Consider the following 22,214-nt stretch of genomic DNA (forward strand, 5'->3'; position numbering starts at 1 on the left):
AACTGAGAACTTCCAACTAGTAGACATATTTTTGATGGGAATTGTAGTTATATAGATGAATAAGTCAATCTCCAACCTCAAAAAGCTCAAAACGCTCTCCTCAAAAAGTAGGGAGACAGATATAGGAACTGAAATTGACAAAGAAGAGTGATACTAGCTGTGACAGAGGACTGTACAGATGCTTTGGGAAACCAACAGAGGCCCACTTGGAACAGCCTGGGCTAGGAGAGAAAATATGGCAGAATTCTAGAACTTAGAGGTGGAGCCATTTAATGTCATAATGAAGCCTGGGGTCAACAGTGAGGCTGAGTGGCTGAAATGAAGGGAAAATGAGTCATTAGAGATGAGGGATTGAAAGATTAGTGGGATTAAGTGATCAAAAAGATTATTATTGTCTGTTGATGACCCAGAGGGCAGAGATAGAAGGAAGGCTATGTGGAAGAAGTCAGTGAACCAGGTGTAAAAGTCACCTAGAAAGGTAGGATTATGTCCTGGAGGGCAGTAGATAATTTTGGCATTTGAAATGTGCTACCTACTTTCCATGGAGCACTTGTTTTATGCCAGGAGCTTAGATTCATTACAGTATCTCTAATTGTGTTGATTAGAATATTGGTTGGTTTGTTGCAACAGAAAAGTCCAAAATAAGTGGCCTAAAAACAAGGCAAGAGTTTGTTCCTTTGTCATGTAAAAGTCTGGCTATTGTAGTCCATGGCTGCTATGACAACATAAATAATCATCGCGATCGCAGAGTCTTTCTGTTTTGTTGTCCTGCCAACTCGTATCTCAACTCCTATCATGACATCTACATTCCTATCAGCTAGAAAGAAGGGACAATAGATAATGTGACCTAGAGTCACTAAAAGTGACCAAGACTCAAGGGGGAGGAGGATTAGAATCCCCTTTGGTGAGGGAGCAGCAAGGTCACATTGCAGAAGAACAGGTGAGTTGGGAGATACTGTTGTAGATACATTTGGAAAATACAATCTGCCACACATTACAATAAATGACCTTTAACAGAATACTGCTCAGCCTAAAGAATATGAGTAATCTGCAGAACAAATGGACACGAACAAAGTGGATTCCCTTATTTCATTCATTTTAATCCATAGAGTAACCTTTTAAGGTAGATTTAATTCATACCCTCATTTTACAGATAAGGAAAATAGGTAATTTGCCAAGATCCCCAAGACCAAGACGGTTACTTGTGGAGCTGGGATTTGACTCCCAAGCTTGTGATCCTTCCTGGCATGACACAGCCTCTCATGAAGCCTGACATCCAGTGAAAATGCAACAGAAAAGAAAGATTTCCTTGCTGTCACAAAGACTCAATAAATATTTGTCAAACTGAACTGAATTCAAACTCCTAGAGGAGAATCTTAGAAACAAAATTTGAAATATATACATAAAACTAAAGTTAGCTTTGAAAGAAATACATTAACTAGCTAATGAAACAAACTATGTGAACACCATTTCTTTATTCACTGATATCCACATAACAAATATTTACTTAAAAAAAAATTTATATATTTTTTAAATTTTAATTTAATTAATTTTTTTTTTTGAGAGAGAGAGAGAGAGAGCATGTACAGAGTGGGGGCAGGGGCAGAGGGAGAGGAAGAGAAAGAATCTTAAGCAGGCTCCATGCCTAGCCCAATGTGGGGCTCGATCCCACAACCCTGGGATTGTGACCCGAGCTGAAATCAAGTGTTGGCCACATAACCAACTGAGCCACTCACAAACATTTACTTTTTAAATGTGAGCCACTCACAAATGGGCACCCACAAACATTTACTTTTTAAAAGTACCTGTTCCAGGGGCATCTGGGTGGCTCAGTCGGTTAAGCACCTGACTACGGCTCAGGTCATGATCTCATGGTTTGTGAGTTCAAGCCCCACATTGGGCTCTGTGCTCAGAGCACAGAGCCTGGAGCCTGTTTCAGATTCTCTCTCTTCCCTCCCTCTCTCTCTCTGCCCTCCCTCCTTTGCTTGCATGCTCCCTCTCTCTCTATCTCAAAAATAAATAAACATTAAAATAAATAAATAAATAAAATAATAAAAGTACCTATTCCAATGGGGCACCTGGGAGGCTCAGTCAGTTAAGCCGCCGACTTGATTTCAGCTGGGGTCATGATCTCACCGTTGTGAGATGGAGCCCTGAGTGGGGTTCCGCACTAAGCGTGGAGCCTGCCTGAGATTCTGTCCCTCCCTCTTCCTCTGCTCCTCCTTCGTTTGCCCATGCACTCACGTTTGTGCTCTCTCTCTCTCTCTCTCTCACTCAAAAAAATAAAATAAATTTAAAAATTAAAAATTAAAAAAAAAGTATTCTTTGCTCCATTCTAAAAGGATTCAAGGCATAGGCATTAGACTAGCAATGTCAATAAATGAAATAATATTTAGAGATTCCAGTTAATCACGTCAGCACACAGTATCCAGTAAATGGTAGCCATTGCCATTGGTGACAGCAATGTGCGGAAAGCCAAGAGAACTGGGATTTGCTTCTCACCAGTTGTGTGAACTTAGGCACATCACTGAACTTCTCTGGACCTGCCTTTCCTGGTCTATGAAATGAGGAGGATGATATCAATGATCTCTAAGGTCCTTTACAACAATAAAACCTATATGAAGACTGAGTACTCTTTTTATCATTTCCTGCATGTCATGAAGGGCCAAGCCATTTTCTACTACTAAGCAATTAATTATCTAATTTATTAAGTGCAAACTGCAACAGTTAAGGAGCAACTAAGAATAGTTAATTAAAACTGTTACGTCAAAGGTTCTAATAAAATGTTTCTAAACATATGCTCATGGGCTTATTTGAAAATAAAGCTTATTCATTGTTCCTAGTGAAATCTCATGTGATCAAACATTAGAGAATGCACAAATTCTGTTATATCCATAATAATAACATTACAATGTAGCCTTAGTCTGACAATGGAATATACAAATTATTTCACAGCTATGTAGAGCAGGTCTTTTTATTTTTTAATTTTTTTTTTTTTAGCGTTTATTTATTTTTGAGACAGAGAGAGACAAAGCATGAATGGGGGAGGGTCAGAGAGAGGGAGACACAGAATCTGAAACAGGCTCCAGGCTTTGAGCTGTTAGCACAGAGCCCGACACCGGGCTCGAACTCACGGACCACGAGATCATGACCTGGGCCAAAGTCGGCCGCTTAACCGACTGAGCCACCCAGGCGCCCCAAGCAGGTCTTTTTTTAAAAGGCACCTCACCTCTATCAAGCTTCAGTGTTTAGTCTTTCACCTTCTAAATCCTACCTGTTCTTCAAAACTCAGTTCAAGAATAATTTATTTTCCACGAATCTTCCCAGGTCCCTCTCCCATCTAACCCACTCTCCCCCAGGCTGTTTTGGATGCCCCTATGGCACTCTCAAGATCCCTGACCCTTCTGTTTTAGCACTTGTTAACAGTGTTACATTGTATTATCACTGCCCGTCATTTCCTTGTCTACTGTCCCCTCGGGCTGTGATCTTCTGGAGGACAGAAGACAACTCCACTGTCAGTGGTTAGCAGGAGGCCTAGATCTACTGCGTGCCCAGAAGATGTTGATGATGAAAATAATAGATGCATTTTTTATCTTATGTCAAATTTCCAAATCCCTCAAATATTATCCATACCTTCACACATGCCTATTCTTCTTCTATGGATGGGCATAGCTGGAGCCTTTTTGAATGTGTCTCCTGCAGAGGAGAAAGGGGAAAAAGAAGCAACTTGTATTAATGGCTACTGCACACACTTTTTCCATTAACATTAAAAATAATCTTCATAAAACCTATGAGGTAAGTTTATCTCTACTTATTATCTCCATTATACAGAAACTGAGGCTCAAAGGGATAATAGAATTTGCCAAAGATCACAGAGCTCCTGAAGGACAGAGGTGGGATTAGCCTGACTCCATCTAATTTCACACTGCCTCTCCAGGGAGAAGAGTGGGGTGGTGCTGGGGTTGGGTAGATGGGGGTGGGGCCTCATGTTCTGAAACCTCTCCTGTGTCTTAAAAGCAATCTATCCCACAAGTTAGCTCTTACTACCCTGAATTTTAGCCCTTTACCTGAAGGGTAAGCAGCAAATGCTCTCCCACCATAACTAATACCTGTGTTCCTCCCCAGTCATTATTTGAGCCCCGGAGGTTGTACAGATGCTATTGTTAAGTTGTTCTCATTAAGAGAGAAATAGGGCGGGACAGGGGAGGAGTGTGGCAAATCAAATCCTCAGGTCCAACCAACCAGATAAACAAAGAAACACAGGTGCCCTTATAATTAAGGTTCACAATGAGCTTGTGATGCCTTTGTGTGAAGATTCAAGACTTTTAAAGAAAAATAACATTGTCCTTAATACAGGAATTGCCTTTCAGAGGAAGAAAGTAAGTTTCCATGCTCTTACTAATTGCTTGTTACATGAAGTTGACTATCCTAGAGTCACAATATGATGTGTAATTGTAAAATTATAACAGATTCTATTTATGGTTTGTATTGGGAAGGAATGTAAATTAACACTATACTTTGGGGAATTTAAAGTAATTCCAAAACATTTGTTTTAAATAGTTAATACTAGGTTTATAATATGTTGCACTTAATGAAGTGTGTGTGTGTGTGTGTGTGTGTGTGTGTGTGTGTGTATCAGCCTGAAAGATATTTTCGGTTGATGAAAAATTGTTTTATTTTCCTGTACCATAATCCTTAATGCTATGATGATTTGTTTTTTATGAGATTTTTCATAAGTAGTATTACCTTAACATATCCGAGTATAAAATTGAAGATGTATTATTTTTTATTTATGTGTAGAATTTTTCAGTTGCTTTCAAAAGACCTCATAAATCCAGAGAATAGATCAAATCTTTGAATATAATAAACAAAATGCATGACAAAGTGAAGTTCTAAATATGCCAGATTCTTTTCTTTGAAGAATTCATGGCTGAACTGATTTTGGAAAAGTTAGACTGAAAGAATTGGTAGTTTTTTGTGTATATCGTGTCTGGGTTTGAATTCTGTTTTAGTAAATACAAGCACATGTAATGCTACATGGATTTCTTTTAAATGGGGACAGCTTCCTCCTATGAATCCTGACAGGTTGTGCATTAACCTTTTAAGTTAAATAACAGTATCTTCAGATATCAACATAGGCAATGTACTAAAATCTTTGTATCAATGTATAAAAACAACTTATAATTTATAAAATGTATAATCATTTAAAGAACTCTAAGTATACCAGGCACTGTTCTTACTGCTCTGTTAACTCTTTAATACTGAAAACAACCCCCATGAAGTCAGTCTAATATTATGCCCATTTTACAGCCAAGAAAACTGAGGAACAAAGAGGTTAAGTAACTTACCCAAGATCACTGAGCTAGTAAGTGGTAGAGCTAGAATCCAAACCAAGGCAGGCTTTAGAGCCAGCCCATGCTCTTACCCACCCCACTGAACAGACAAATTAGACTCACTAGAGAGGTGATCTGAGTAATAAAATGATTATAAAGAACAGACTTTGCTATAAGGGTTGTGCCTAAATTATTGAAAATGACAGTATATATACATACGCATACATATATGTATATGTATACACACACACACACACACACACACACACACACACACACACACACACCTGGCAGTGTGTTAGGCTAAGTGCTTTAAGTATATCCTTGCATTTAATCCTCATAACCACACTGTGATGTATTTATCTAATTATGTAAACTAGGGCAAGTTATTTGACTTCCCTTAATTTAAGCCCCAATTTCCTCACCAGCTGATGTGGGGATGAGATTATATACAGAGTGCTTAGCATACTGCCTAGCACAAAGTAAATTCTCTTTGAAAGTTAGCTATTATTATCATCACTGGTTTTAGGCTTAGAAAAACCAAGTAACTTGTTCAAGATGACATACCTTGAAGAGGGCAGAGCTATAACTTGGAAGCTAGGTCTAATTAATGACCTAACGACAGTGGCTAAAGAACATAGTCTTAGCCTTAAGTCTTAGCACAGTTTACTGTGCTAAACTGCACTGAATTCTTATCTGCTCATCTTTGCCACAATGCCTTGCTCATTGTAGGTACTTTGATAATAATCAGGGATATGGATTCATTAAAACAAAATTTGTTTTAATTCCAAAATAATAAAAATTTACTACAGAAACTTAAAAAAAAATAGAGGTAAGCAAAAGGAGAACTAAAAATCACTCAAGATCCCACCTTCCAAAATAATCAGTTACTCTTTCACAAACAGAATCATTCTAAGCATACAATTTTGTGATCTGCTTTTTCTCTCCCTTTGAAATATATTGTGAACATCTTTCCACATTGATAAATATTTACCTACTGTATCATTCTTAATGTCTGCAGACTATTACATTGTATGATCAGTCCCATTTGTTGACCCTTAAAGAGGATTTCCAATCTTTCCACATTCCAAAGAATGCTACAGTAAACAATCATAGAGCTACATATTTGAACACATTAATGATTACTTCCTTAAAATAAATTTATAGAAATGGATATATCAGATCAAAGGATACTAGTTAGCAGAATTTTGAGTTGGTATATCCCATCTTCTCAGGTACAAAACTCTTTTGTATTACATAGTCAAATGAGATTGTAGGAAAACAGCTCTTACAACAAACAGGGATTATTCAGTTTTAAGGAGGCACTAAGAATGAAATCATTTAAAACTTGGATTAAATGATATAATCCATGGAAAGTAAATATGATAAGTGATCAATCACTAATTGCTATTATTATATTGAAAAAACATCAAATTTGTTTCATTTGTTATTCCAAATCCTTTGTTAAAAAATGTTTATTTTTGAGAGAGAGAGAGTGCACACGCACGAGAACAAGCTCAAGTAGGGGAGGGGCGAAGAGAGAGGGAGACAGAGGATCTGAAGTGGGTTCTGCACTGACAGCAGTGAGCCCGATGCAGGGCTTGAACTCACAAACTGTGAGATCATGACTTGAACCCAAGTTGGATGCTTAACCGACTGACCCACCCAGGTGTCCCCCAAGTCCTTTTATTACCTAGGCCTCCTCTTTAGTTTATTTGAAGGTCTCAATGAATCAAGCCCTAAAACAAGAAAAAATTTGGGAATCCTGAGCATTACGAAGTAATTACTAAGTAACTTAGCAGTTTACTTAGTAATTCATATTCATACCTGTATTTCTTGTATTTTGAATCAAGGTAGATTTTCTGTAGGCAATAATGGATGTTCTCTACAACCCTATGGTCTTTGAGTTTCTGAATTCAGAACATGGAAGTTTTATAAAGATCAGGAGAGCCAAAGAAGCCACTTGCCCTATTTTTTTTTCACCTACCCATTTTTATTTTTATGTATTTATTTTTTTTAATGTTTATTTATTTATTTTGAGAGAGAGAGAGACTATGCAAGGGATGGGCAGGGAGAGGGAGAGAGAAAATCCCAAGCAGGCTCTGCACTGTTAGTGCAGAGCCCTATGTGGGTGGGGTTCAATCTTGCAATGGGTGAGATCATGACCTAAGCCAAAATCAAGACTCACTCACTTAACCGAATGAGCCCACCCCAGGGGTCCCTGACCTACCTTTTTCTTTTATGTTTAGTTTATTACTTATGTTCGAGAGAGAGACAGAGTGTGAGTGGGGGAGGAGCAGAGGGTGAGGGAGACACAGAATCTGAAGCTGGCTCCAGGCTCTGAGTTGTCAGCACAGAGCCTGAAGAGGGGTTTGAATTCATGAACCATGAGATCATGACCTGAGCCCAAGTTGGAAGCTCAACCGACTAAGCCATCCAGGTGCCCCCCACCCACATTTTTAATTATCATCACATTACCCAGCATGGAACTAACTTTGTATATTATTCAAACCTCTGGCGTGGTTTAGCAGGCCAGGCAGTAAAACTGAAGGGCTCTCCCAGATCAGGCCAACAAACAGTTTAACCTTAAATTATCATTAACACATTTATTTTAAATTATAGAGCACAGAAGTGTTGGCCATTTTGCTTGGGGTTTAGTGATGTCATTCATTGTCTCCATTTCTCACTTCTCTTTGGACATAACTTGGACAGGAGTCAACTAGCTAAACATGGCTTGAGGGACCAACTTAAAGCGCCCACACTGCCTGCCGGAGACAGGCCATTTTCCTAGTGTGTCTTCCCACAAAGGGTAAGATTTATCTTAAGGATTCCAAAGTGGGCAAGTTTGTAAACGCTCAAGGCTCAGCACAGCGTTTTGCCAATAACATTGGTCCAAATGGTGTTGGTAGACATGAACGGCAAAGCAGCTACCACGCTTAAAATTTAAGAACAGGCAGCAGTATTGGAGGAAAGGGAGAAGTTTTATTCATTCACCTTTTCCAGCATAGATTCCAGGCCAAGCGCCAGGACCACAAAGGGAGCCTGCCTCACAGGGGCCAGTCCTCCGTCTCTCGCGCGGGGCGCCCCCTGGAGGCGACGGTGGGGGTGGCGGCAGCGACAGCGGCGGGGGTGGCGAAGCGGCCGCGCCGCGCTGGGCGGGCGAGCGAGCGAGCTAGCGAGCGCTGTGCGACTCAGCGGACGTACCCCCGCGCGCCGCGCGCCGCGCCCCGCGCCCCGCTTGCCGTGTCGCGCCCAGCAGCTGCCGCCTCCTGCCGGACCGCACCGCCAGGAAGATGCGCCTCAAGAATCAGGTAGCCGCGCCTCTGATCGGCCCCGCGCCCCCGACGCCCCGCCCACCCGCTGTCATGGGAGCCGGCGGCCACGCGGCCACGTGGCCGGGACTCGGCTGCCCCCGGCGCCCAGTCCGGCCACCCCGATTCCCACCGAGGGAGTGGGAGCCCTTGCAGTTGGGAATCGCGCCGCGCGCCTTTGGTCGGAGGACTCCTGGAGACCCCTCCCTCGCCCATCTGGCAGCTCTGTTCCCGCTGGGCTCCGGGTCACTCCCCCGCTGGCCTCCCGAGACTCCCCTGGCCTCTGGGGAGACAACCGAAAGTTGGGTGGGCGCGCGCCTTCTCTCCCGCAACTGCGGACAGTGCCCTCGCGGAGAAGCCGCCGCCCTGCGCCACTCCCCTCTGCGCCTTTCGAGAGCTGTCCTCGGAGTGGTTTTGCTGAACTAGCTGGTGGCGCCAAAAAGTCCGGGCGGCTTCGAGCGAGCAAGGCCCCAGGGTGCTGGGCGAGCGGGCATGGATCCTCCGGGGGCCTGTCTCTCTGTGTGACTCCCGTTAATTGTTGAGAAGCTGCACTCTCCAATGGTTTCCCCCCATTACTGGCAGCTGTGGACCTGGGTTTGGGATATTTCTGGATGAGATTGAGAGGGCGCTTCTGTTGCACTAAGCACTGCTCTCGTTTAGCGGAGGAAAAAGAAGGCTCAGGTGTTGGCTAGGGGCTATCAGTGTTTTCTGATTGTTGTTTTCTCTTTGGGCTGGGGGTTGTCAAACGTTGGGGATTCAGTAAACACACGTCCTGAAGTCTTTAATTTACGGGAGACGAATTCGTTTCTAAAAGGAAGAGAACCTCCCCTCCCCCAACATATCTTAAGGGATTTAGGTAGACTACAGGGAAACCAAGGGTAAGGGCTTCTAGGAAACACCTCCAGGTTTGGGGAAAAGTGAGTCTTATTTATTGATTCCCAAGGTGTTAGCTGGTATCGTTCAACGGTGGTAATTCTCATAAAATCTTCCTCTTGGCGATTCAAATACTGCCTCCATAACGCAGTTTGGCAAGAGCCTTGTGGGATCCTGAAAGCCTATCTGTGCCCCTTACCTAACTGCTTTATTTTATTTTATTTTTTAAAATGTTTATTTAGTTTTTGAGAGAGAGAGAGAGAGAGAGAGAGAAGCCCAAGCAGGCTTAGCTCTGTCAGTGCAGAGCCTGGGGGGGGGGGGGGGGGGGGCTCTGTCCCCTGAACCTCAAGATCATGACTTCAGCCAAAATCAAGAGTCTCATCAAGATGCTCATTGGACTGAGCCACCCAGGCACCCCTAGCTGCTTTATTTTAGTAGTACCTCTTAAAGAGGCTGCCTCCCTTTCTGTCTTGCATTTGTGTCTAGTTTTTTATATTTTATAACACTTGCAAATTGACACTGAATAAGTTTTAACCTCAGTCATTTCAGAATAAGTTTGATGTTTTAAAGTTTTGAATGGAACTTCATTCATGAGGGAAGTAGTCTGTGTGAAGTGTTTTGTAAATGTGAGTGGGTAGAATTTTAAACTGAATAAAATTAGTGTAATGAAGAATCAAAAGGTTCAATCCAGATGTTTGCCTCCACAAATCCATAAAAAAAATGACAGTGCAGTGCTGCACACTGCCTTTCCTTGTGTTCCTTGGGTAAAGTGGGCTGTGGCACTGTGGTTGACTAAGAACAAGTGGATGGTTGGGTTCCTTCCATTCGTTTTCTAAACCACTAACCATTCTTTGGGACTGATGGAGTTGTGACCCACCCACCTATATAGAGGATTTTCCCCATCTCCCAACTACTTTAGAAATATGTGAGGGATTTACAAGCAGGTTTTCAGTTAAAGAATTTGCAAGTAATCCTCTTTAGTTATCATTAGTATTAGACCCTGAAGCCTTTGCTTGCTTGTTAAGATGAGGTACTTGGATGTGGTGAGGCTGTGATGTAGAGCTGGTGGCCTCACTAATTCCACTATGTAGTGTGTGTTTTGAATTAACAGAGAACACCTTAGCATTTGTGTAGAGGCAATATAGTTTAACATAAGGGATTCTAATTCAGATGTTCTTGGTTCAGGTCTCATCTCACCACTCAGTAGTTATCTGACCTTGCATAATTAATTTATTGGTCCTACCATCCCTCCCTTTTTATTCCCAGTAGATCAAAGGGGATAATACCAACCTTCAACAGGGAATTAAATAGAATACTATATAAGTACTGTGCCTGGCATTAGGCACTCAGCAAATACTCCTATTGTTCACTATCATTAAGCAATAGCTATTACCATCACTATTACTATATCTACTTAAAAATACCTACCTACCTATGGTTGGATAGAGAGGTTGACTGCAAAGGGCAGGAGGGAACTGTCTGGGGTGATTAAAATATCCTATATCTTGATTGGGGTGTTGATTAGAAGGGTGTATCCATTTGTCAAAACTCATCAAAACTGAACCCTTAAGATCTGTGCATTTGGTTGTATGTGCATTACATCTCAATAAAGTTAATTAAGAAAATTAATCTCCCAATATGTTAAGTATATATCTTTATGGAGGTGGTAGCTGACATACCAACCTAATTCTGCTTAATCTAGTGATTCATTTCCAGAGGCCTCTCTGCATATGAGCATATGTTCTTCATAAGTTTATGTTGGGTCATAGAAGGCACTCTCATTTTTCAGGTTGTTGCCAGGACTGATGGTCTATGAAGAAGAATGTGTGGCTTGTGCTGAGATGCTACTTAATTTGAAACTTACATATAGCATTAGTTTTTACTAAATAGCTTTTTAAAATCAGATTAAAATGTTTTATTTGATCCAGTAGTGCTTGTTTACATAATATATCCATCAAGTAGGCACAGTTCCTGAAAGGCCAGAGTCATTTTCTATCCCTTTTCTTGCTTTCAGTAAATTCTTTGTATTGTTCATACTTAAGTGAGATACCTAACATGTTTTTAGCACAGCACCAGGCATGTAGTAAATGCTAATATATGCTAGATGTTATTATTAAAACTGATAGATTCATATTCATCTTTTTTGGAGGTCAGAAATCAACATTATGTATATTTTAATGTCAATTCACTATAAAGATGTGAAAAACAGGTGTTTTCCTGAAGCCTCTCTCCTTGGCTAGAAGATGGTTGTCTTTTTATCTTAACATGGTCTTTTCTCTGTGTGTGTATGTGCCCTAATCACATTTTCTTATAAAAACACTACTCATATTTGAATTAGGGCTCACTTGTATGACTTCATTTTACCTTAACCACTACCTCTTTAAAGGCTTTATCTCCAAATAATCATATTCTGAGGTGATAGGTGTTTAGGACTTTAACATATTAATTCTGGGAGGTTATAGGTCAGCCCACAACACATGGTATCTAGTAAAAAGCTGTGTTGGTTCTTTCAAAATAGCTCAACAATAGAATATGAAACAAGTCAGATTTTGATTCTTGTTTTAGAACAGTTCAATTTTGATCTAAATGGTGTAGTTCCCTACTGCAGTGAGAAACCCAAACATACCATCACATACACACACACCTTTTACATGTAAGTCCAATTACAACTGAGGCAGAGTTAGGGTCATTGTCTAAGCTGAGTATTCCATGCATGGGTCCACTAAAAATCATGTCCTTCATTGATTGGGAAAGATAGCTATACAGCAGCTTCCTAATCTTTCTGCCTTTTCAGCACTTTGGATAACGGAGGTAGAAGGTTTGGCTCTCTGGAAAGAAACCACTTACTCCTCTGATACCTTTATACTTAGTGCTGTCTTTTGAGCTCTTGTTTGACTTTCCAGGTATCTGTCCAACAAAATAATTATACTAATACCTTTATACATATTTTGTACATATTCAAACCATGAATTTATGGACCCAAATTTACTGCACAAACAACCTTTGTTCCTTAAATCAAAGCCTAGAGATAGTTTACTCAGAGGTACCTAAATTGCCCACTTCATGGTTTATTCCCCTTACCAGTTTGAGGTTCATCTTGGCTCTTCATGTTCACGCATCAGGATATGATATTTTATCTAAAGAAAAAAAAACTAAACTTATGTTGTGCAAAAATGGCTCTCAAATGCATTCTGTGTGTTACTATCAGTTTGTGCTAATTTGCACAGCCTCTGAACAAACTGGCAAAGTGGTTAGTGTTGATGTTGCAGCTGCTGCAGTGTTCCCAGTTGCTTTAAGAATTTTTACATTTTATTTGTATAATGATAGAGTTTACAGTTATCCACAGCATGTTAATTACAAACACTTATTATCTTTTATAGTACCAGCTTTATTCTTTATCTTACATTTCTTTTAATAGAAATGTTGCAGGTTTTATATTTAATTATAATGGGGATTAATCATCACTTATATCAGTTTTTACCTACAAGCAAAAACTTGGAACAAATCATAGTTGAGGTGAGGCTATTAGGTTTAAAATGCAATGCCAACAAAACTTTCTTTTTTTGACTTTAAAATTTTCCATTAAGAAAAAAATTGCTAATATCACTGAACCTCATTTCACATGACTGATCGGATAATTAACTGACTCATCCATTCGGTGAATATTTGTTGAGTGTCCAGTATGGGCAAGGCTCAGTTGTAGGTGCTTGGGATAATGCAGTGAACAAAATTCAAATATCCCTGTCAATAAGGGTGCAAGGGGAGATAGACATTAAAAGTAGCCATAATAAGCAAGTACATTATATAGCATGTTAGAAGGTTATAAGTGCTCTGGGCTTGGAGGAAGTACAGTAGGATAAAGGAGATGAGGAGCTTGGGTGGGGGATTGCAATCTTGAATAGAGCAGGCCTTATTGAGAAGGTGATATCTGAACAAACTTGATGGCAGTAAAGAAGTTAGCCATATGTCTCCCTGGAGAATAAGCAGAGGGAACAGCTAGAGGAGAGGCCCTAAGGCAGGAGTGTACCTAGAAGGCTTCAAGGAAGAGCAAGAAAGTCACTCTAGGCTAGAGAGGAGTGAACAAGAAGGAAAAAAAGATTATAAATTGGATTATAATGTTTGTATGCTGAATAAATTTTGTCATGGTTCATCATACACTGCTAAGTAGATAGATGTTTAACCTATATACTATGCACATTGTAGGGGCTCTGCAAATGCTTCCTGAATGTTTCTTTAACAAATGTATTGGTGCTTTTAAGAACTGGTTCTGAACCACAATAAAAAATGGAATCACTTCTAGAATTGTTGCTGATTCTGGCGCCAGCAAAAGTTAGAATTGGAGCTGGGAAAGGGGAAGGGCAGGAAACTAACATGGAGATGCTGATGTGCAGATGACTGAGTCTTGCCTTACTGTTGTCACACTGACCTCACTAGGGAATCAATTTTTCACTTTGACTTAAACATTTGGTACTGAAAAATTCCTTTTCAATTTGGTTTGTGTCCTCATGACTTAAATTTTTAAGCAGAAAGTAAAAATTCCAGTGTAGGGGATACTTTTGATTGGAAAGCTTGAGATGTGTCAACCTCAGGATTCCCACACCATAGCATTTTCTTGTTTACTTCTTATTGGATGGATCCCATAATTATCATATTTGTTTACTTTATTTACAGTTTATGAAGAATTTTTTTACATATTTGTCCCTCACAACAAATCTATGTGAAGGTGGAGAGCCATTATTACATTTTTGGACTGAGTGTCTTCCATTTGCTCTCTAGATCTATTCTCTACCCTTTTCCCCATCCTTTCTCTGGCTTTGGAGGCTGCCTTTCATAGATTGCATCAGTGAGGTCCATTGTCCTTTTGCTTTGGGAAGGATTCAGCCAGTGGTGTACTAGCAGGATATCTGAGGGCAGAAAGAAATTCAGTTCCAGTGCTAGGCTGTTGGTTAATAGTGGTGTGTGAAGGCCACAACCCCTACCATCCTACAACTGTAGCTTTCTCTCTGGATTTTCTAAGGTCTAAGGGATGGCAAAGGGTCTCCACTTCTGCCAGCCTGGGGTGCTTCATCTCCCTTGATGAATTCTCTTCATTAAACCCTGCCTAATTTTATGCTTTGAGTGTGCCCTCCATTTCCTGTCTGGGACCCTGACTGAGGCACAGCTTTAAAGATGACAACCTAGAGAAGTTGGGTGACTTGCCAATGAGAGAAATCTGGTAAATGATGGAATAGGGACTTGAATCCTATTTTTGTGACTCAGAGGCACAATTAATTTTAAATATACCACAGAGGAATATATTCCAGCTGGTGGATACTATTGAAAAGCCTTTCTACTTTGGTCTCCGATTAAAAGTATATTATATGGGATATTATTTATTGGTATTTCCTTAAATGTGGAAAGGCTTTTGTGTAAAGAATAGGGCTCTTTAGAAAGAAATATTATTCACTTTCTTGCCCCCAGAAAAAATCCTTAACATATCATATCTTCATAAGAAAAGCATGGAGACAACATCAGGAAGCAATTAGACTGTTTGCTTTTGGTTATTCGGGGTGATGAAAAATAAGGACAATGTGAATAATCTGTGATTTTCCTTTTTCATCTCTCTACTGGTCTACCATGAGGTCCTCTTTACACATTGTCTTACCTTCCTGTCTCTTCCCCTCCAACTGTTCCCCAGCACCATACATTGTCTCTAAGTTGTAGATCTCAACTTAGAGATCATTTCCCTGTCCCCCACTCTCCACAGGATAAAGCCCAAGCTGTTGGTTTGTCATTCTCCATCTATCCTTACCTTTATATTTAACCTCATGCCCCTTCATTTTCTCCAATTCAAATCCTCCACTTGCTACAATATTAAATTATTTGCAGTTGACCAAACATGCTTCATATTTGCTTTTGCTTATTTGCATTTGTTGTTCTCTCTGCCTACAAAATCAACTACCCTTGCCCTGAGCCCCAGTATCTGTCAGGAGAACCACTTACCCATCAGAGTTCTGTTGGAAATCATCACATGAAACGTTGTGGCCCCTGCAGGCAGAATTGCCACACTTGAGGAAAGAAGCCAAACTTCTTGAGGACAGAAATGGATTAAAAAAATTTTTTTAATGTTTATTTTTCAAAGAGAGAGAGAGAGAGAAAGCACAAACTGGGGAGGGGCAGAGAGAGAGGGAGACACAGAGCTCGACACGGGCTTGAACCCACAAACTGTGAGATCATGACCTGAACTGAAGTCAGACGCTTAACTGACTGAGCCACCCAGGCACCCCAAGGACAGAAATGGATTTTATTCATCACTCTATCTCCTGAGTTCTGGGGCCCTCTACTTAGTGGACCCTCTACTGAGTTCTGGGACCCTCTACTTAGTGGACAATCAACAAATATTTATTGAGCAAATGACTTAGTATAAGGCCCTTCAACCAAAACCTTTATAAGAAAAGTTTTGAAGTTGTTTTTACTGATTTGAATTAAAATGTCAGAAAGATGAGGTGAGGGTGGTAGCAAGGAAAAGATAAAAAGCAAAAATTCGGGGTTGTCATCAACTAGAGTTTCTAATTAGGGAGTCCATGCCATGGAGTCATGTTTTTGCTGCTAGAAGCCTGAGTAGGACTCTGTACAACTCTGGCCTCTTACTCAATGTATAGACACCTGTGGTTGACCTGTATTAGCTTGCTCTGCTGCTATTATAGAAGGGATTTTTCTTTTATTTTTTCCCCCTGAAGATGAGTTGGCCATCTTTTCCCTACATCTCTGATATTAAAGATCTTTTAGTTCTCACAGCATGAATTTCTCAACAAAGGGTCATCTGGGAAGCAGCAGTTTTGAGGATCTTACTCAGGTCATTGGAGCTAGTGTTCCTGAAAGTGCCTGGTGCATAACTGTAATAATAGAAGTCAGATCCCAAGTTTGTATTACAAGTGAGTGTTTTGTACTACAAACTCTCCCTGTCCACTCATACTATCACTTGTTGAGGCGAAAATGATACTAACTGTAATACTATACTGTAATTTGAAGTCAAATTACTATGTTGTTTGGAGACATAGGGCAGAAGAAAAAATTTTAGTATACATGGGACACTCTTACTGTGTATTGAAATAGTATTTCTCTCTCCTCTGAAGATGTGATCTATTCTTCTCAGGTGTATATTATGCAAGGTTATAATATTTTTATACTAAAATAATTTCAAAATACAAGTGGTATCAAACATTTTTACCAAATTAAAGTAAGTTTGAATTATTTTTTCTGATTTTTGAAATGGGAGAATCACACTCTACAAGGGAGAAGTGACCGAAGTAAACAAAAATTCAGTGATCTGTCCTCTAGTTACAAAATGTTGTCATATGGCATCACAATGGACCTGCTTTTCTGCTTTTCTAGATAAGTTCTAGATCAGTTTTTTGCTTATCTGCTTTTCTAGATAAGTTCTGTTCAGTGGGACATTCTCTGATTCATAAGACAGAAGAGACGTAATAAAGTTGCCAAACGAAATTGGGATAACCTGTACTGTAAAGACTGTCATAATGGTCTTTTTTTTTTCCTATGGAAAATTGGACATATGTGGGATGGAGTGATATTCAGCATGGATGAGGACAGGATAGGACCTATAAGAAGAAAAAGCAAACCACAAAAAATTAAGGTGAGAAATGTTTGTGAGTAGCAGTGTTATTATTACCTTATGTTTGTAGAAAATTCTGTCACTTTTCTCTTACATTTTCTGCATAAAAAGAGTAGTATAACGGCTCTGGGGTGGCTCAGTTAGTTGAGCATCTGACTCTTGATTTCAGCTCAGGTTATGATCTCTTGGTTCATGAGATGGAGCCCCTCATTGGGTTCTACACTGACAGAGTGGAGCCTGCGTGGGATTCCCTCTCTCCTTCTCCCTCTGCCCCTCCCCTGTGTGTGCACGTGCACACACACACACACACACACACTCTCTCTCTCTCTCTCTCAAATAAACTTTAAAAAAGAGTGGTATAAAAGGAGCATTAAAACTGAAGAACAAAAGTAAAAATGGAACTCTGAACCAATGGTAAGACTTCTGAGATAATTTCTTTATTATAAGTGTTCTTGTTCTTGTGTTCATTATCCTAGTTTATGGCATCATCATTTACCCAGTGAACCTGAGCAGAAAAATGCTAAGGAGTTACTGTAGATGCATCCTTCTACTTTACTATCTACATTTAGTTACAGTCTCTGAGGCCAGATAGTCAATTTGATTTTTTTAATTAGTTGAGTGCTTAGTATGTACCTTATTCAGAGAGAATGATATAGATAAAAATTATTGCACTTGTGGAACTTACATTTTCTTAGGCATCATATATTTCTGATTTAAAGATAATATTTCTGAAATGGAAACCCATTTTTACAATCAATGTTTGAAAAGAAAACAACTAAACTAAAACTTAGTGAGTTGTGGTGTGGTTATCATGACCTGTACATGGACGAACTTAGTGAAGCTCACAGTAGGTATCTGTTCAATCATCACCTCAGTTGCATTATTTGCATTTGGGAGTCCCATATGCAATTGAATTATAACTTAAATTTGTATCCCTGATTGTCATGTAAGTTAAAAAATAGCCAAAAAGCACATAAAAAATGTTTAACATTATTAGTCATTAGTGAAATACAGATCAAAACCATGATGAGATACCACTTCACATCCACTAGCATGGCCATAATAAAAATAAAAATTAATAATAATAATAATGTGTTGGTGAAGAGGGGGAGAAATTAGAACCCTCATATATTACCAGTGGGATTATAAAGTGATGCAACAACTGTGGAAAAGTTTGTCGGTTCATCAAAATGTTAAATATAGAATTACCATATGACCTCCACAGTTCCACTCCTACATGGGTACCCATAAGAATTGAAAACAGTTATTCAGGTACATGTACACACATGTTTATAGTGCACTCTTCATGATAGCCATCAGGTGGAAACAGTCAAATGTCCATCAACGGATGACTGGATAAACATTATGGTATATACATATAATGAAATATTCTTCAGCTATGAGAAGGAATGAAGTTCTGGTACAGGCTACCACATGGATGAACCTCCAAAATACACTGAAAGAAGTGAAAGAAGCCAGATAAAAAAGGTGACACATGATTGTGCTTATATGAAATATCCGAAAAGTCCAAAGAATTTGAAGGGAGATTGGTGGTTGCCAGGGACTAGTTATGGGAGTGGGAATGGAGAGAAACTGCTAAATGAGCAAAGGGGTTTTACTCTGGAGTGATTGAAATGTTTTAGAACTAGATAGAACTAGAGAGAACAACATTGTGAATGTACTAAATGCCACTGATTGTTCTCTTTAAAATGGTTAATTTCATAATATGTAAATTTTGCCTTGATAAATTATTTTTAAAAATATTATACTATGATGCAAAATTCAAATAAAGGTTATTCTGTGCCCTCAAGTTTGTCTATCATATACTACCAGTGCAGTTAAAAACAGAATAAATGGTCAAATCTCTTTATATAGATCTTAGAATTCAGAGTTCAGAGAGATTGGTATGACTTTTTCATGTGTCATCAAGGATGGTTATACAGGCACTTGACATCTAAAGTCAAAAGCTTGACTTCCAGTAGAAGCTTTATTACACGTAATCAGGTATAACTGGGGTATCCATGTTCCTTTTGCCCTCATCAGCTCAGAGTACATCAGTATGCCCCACTTAGGACTCATGAGTGGTATTGCCCTTTGCAGCTAAGTTATGAGTAAGCACTGATGGCAGAGTTGCAATTTGCCTGGGCCAGGTGGATCCAGAGCAATGACCAAGGACTTTGTGAAGCAGTCTCCTGCTATTACCATGTTGAGGAGAACCTCGGCAGGCAGTAGCTGAGGATATGCTAGACTGGGTCCTCTTCTAACTGTGACACTACTACCAGCATGACCCCATTTGTAGCAGCAGTATTCCCACTGTCATCTGCCAAGTCTCAGACAGCCCTCAGAACCCAGTGGCACTGTGAGCTCATGTTTCCATGCCCTCACAGGCCCAGAACTCTGGTCATGCCACACCTACTCTGTCTTTTGGAGTCTGGCTGGACAAAGCTGTCTGCTTACTTCTTAAGGGACAGATACCCTGAGTGCCTTGTAATACTCAAGCATGATTTATATTCCTCATTCAAGGTAATCTTTCTTTTTTTCTCTTGTTGGAGAAAAATTTAAATAAACACGTTTCAAATCCAGCAGAGCATCTCCATACATTAAAAAGTATCAAAACTTTGAATAACCAAATACAGAAGAAACCCCAATATTCCTTGATGCCTTCTGAGATTGTAATATCACTCCTAACATATCAAAGAGGCCAAGTTCACCAGCATGGATTGTGAAAAACAGAGTGCCTGTGATGCCCTGCTTAGCTGTCAATGACCACAAATGATTGACAAGATCTTTGCATAATAGCTTCTGTTTATTCATAAAATTATATACAAATTAAGTTTTCAAAGTTTGAATCTTAGCCAGGCTTTAATAGTTGCTATTTTCTTTGATATTGTTTTTAATCTTAATATCATTAAGTAGATTATGTACTCTCCAGGTAAACTACAGAGACCATGGGCCCTCTTTCTCCCTTTTATTTTACTCAGGCCAATTTACACATTTATGTTTCCTGCCTAGCCCCTACGGTGTTCTGAGTTTATAATTCCCAAAAAAGACTGAAATACTTTAATAGTACATACTAAGTTTCTGGGCACTGTTTTAAGTGTTTTATCTGTACTGACTAATGGAAGATCACAACCCTATTAGGTACTGTGGCCACCATGGAGGTCTGCTATTCAGACCTCCCTTCAAGAGACAACTCACTTTATCTGCAAGGAGCACAGATAACAGCCTCCAATTGCAGTGCCTTAAGGGCATGCTTTTTCTGGACAGTCCCAGCCAATGACTGAGAATGGTGGAAATACCAGAGCCTGACCATTTCTGCCCAATGTGGGACTCCTCTTATTGAAAATCTTTGTCCCAGAGCTCCCCTTTGGGTTGGCCAAGCCTTTGTCTGATCTTTACTGTGGTGTGAGGCTCTCTCTCTCCAATTCTACTTCCTCTCCCTGTATTCTCACAATAAATTGATAAATCTCTTGCATCCCTGACCCTATCTCAGTGTCTCCTTCTGGGAGGACACAACTAATACAGGTAGGTACTATTATTATCCTTAGTTTACAGATAAGGAAGACAAGGCATAGAGAGGTGGCTCAAGGTCTCATAGCTAAATTGGTTTCAGTGCCTTTAATCATGTTCTTAAACCATTAGGGTATATTACCTCTCCATTCTAAAGTTCTTATCCAATTGGGGCGCCTGAGTGGCTTAGTCGGTTGAGCAACTGACTTTGACTCATGTCATGATCTCACGGTTCGTAGGTTCGAGCCCTGCGTTGGGCTATGTGCTGACAGCTCAGAGCTTGGAGCCTGCTTCGGATTTTGTGTCTCCCTCTCTCTCTGTTCTTCCCCTGCTCATTCTCTGTCTCTCTCTGTCTCTCAAAAATAAATAAACATTAAAAAATTTTTTAAGTTCTTATCCAATTAAGTATCCTTTGTATGGCAGAAACTCTGCTGGGTTCTAGAAATAAAGAAATGAATTATATAGCCCCTTATTTCTCTCAAGAAACCCATAATATAGTGGAGAAAACAAGGAAAATAAGCAGATGGTTTCAATCTTTGCTCTCAGTGCAATGATGAGATGAATGCAGGGGGCCTGAGAGTCTAAAGGGAAGGAATCTAATTTGTGTCATTTCTCACTTCCTCTACCCCTGGTATGGACATCCCCTTCCTCTTCTTATCTCCCTGCCCCATGCCATCTGGGATGCCTGTCATGTTCTCTGACCCCCCTAAAACTGAGTTGGGCATGATTGTTCTGTATTCTTTCAGGAACCATCTGTCTTACCATACCACAACCACCTTAGTTGATGTTTACTGCTTGTCTCCTGCTTGTCCATGTGCCCAGTGCCTAGTGGCGTGCCTAGCTACAAAAGTGTTTGTTGAATCAATGAATGAGGAGAATCATTTGTTTGCTCGCCTGTTAACTCCCAAACCTAGAACCTTTCAAGCTGTGAATAGAAAAGAGATGTTAGAAGAGAATGCACAGGACGGGAATGGTAAGGAGGCAAATGAATTATACCTTTCTCTTGAGAGAATCTCACTTTTTTTCTCACTGTCATCAGCAGGCCTGAATTCAGGGATGTTTTTGTCTTCTTTAAAACTTGGGTTCACACATGGACAAATGCTTTCTATCTTGTTTATGATACAGATATGGTAAGCTGATATTTTTATCCATCCATCCGTCCGTCCATCCATCCATCCATCCATCCATGCATTTGTTTATTAAGACTGTAAACACATATCTATGGAGTGTCCCTTGTGTGTTAGGCATAGTGCTAGGTACTGGTAATAGTAGTGAATGAGAAGCACAGTCTCTCACCTCAAGGAGTTTTCATTCTAGCAGGGCAATTGGGTTCTAAACAAATACAACCGGAATGTCCCCTAGACTCCTCCAGTTCATAGATCTTAGATGAGGTCATTTTAAATCTTTGGGGTGCCTGGGTGGCTCAGTCGGTTAAGCGGCCGACTTTGGCTCAGGTCATGATCTCGCGGTCCGTGAGTTCGAGCCCCGCGTCGGGCTCTGTGCTGACAGCTCAGAGCCTGGAGCCTGTTTCAGATTCTGTGTCTCCCTCTCTCTGACCCTCCCCCGTTCATGCTC

At 40.1% G+C, this 22,214-nt stretch overlaps 1 protein-coding gene across 4 annotated transcripts in view; it reads left to right on the plus strand.

Annotated features, from left to right (window-relative positions):
- Nucleotides 1–298: 298 nt before the first annotated feature.
- Nucleotides 299–22,214, plus strand: part of ELAVL4 (ELAV like RNA binding protein 4) — a 154,411-nt gene continuing 132,495 nt past the window's right edge. For 2 of the 4 annotated variants that reach the window (XM_042952239.1, XM_042952241.1), the window contains exon 1: nucleotides 16,962–17,150. In XM_042952239.1, the coding sequence (XP_042808173.1) occupies nucleotides 17,070–17,150 (81 nt within the window). In that variant the 5' untranslated portion in view covers nucleotides 16,962–17,069. Of the gene's footprint in view, nucleotides 479–8,618; nucleotides 8,645–16,961; nucleotides 17,151–22,214 lie in introns of those variants that run through there. The other 2 variants (XM_042952243.1, XM_042952242.1) reach the window with 2 other exon arrangements.

The sequence above is a fragment of the Panthera leo genome, chromosome C1 (genome assembly GCF_018350215.1).
Source record: "Panthera leo isolate Ple1 chromosome C1, P.leo_Ple1_pat1.1, whole genome shotgun sequence".
Lineage (NCBI taxonomy): Eukaryota > Metazoa > Chordata > Mammalia > Carnivora > Felidae > Panthera > Panthera leo.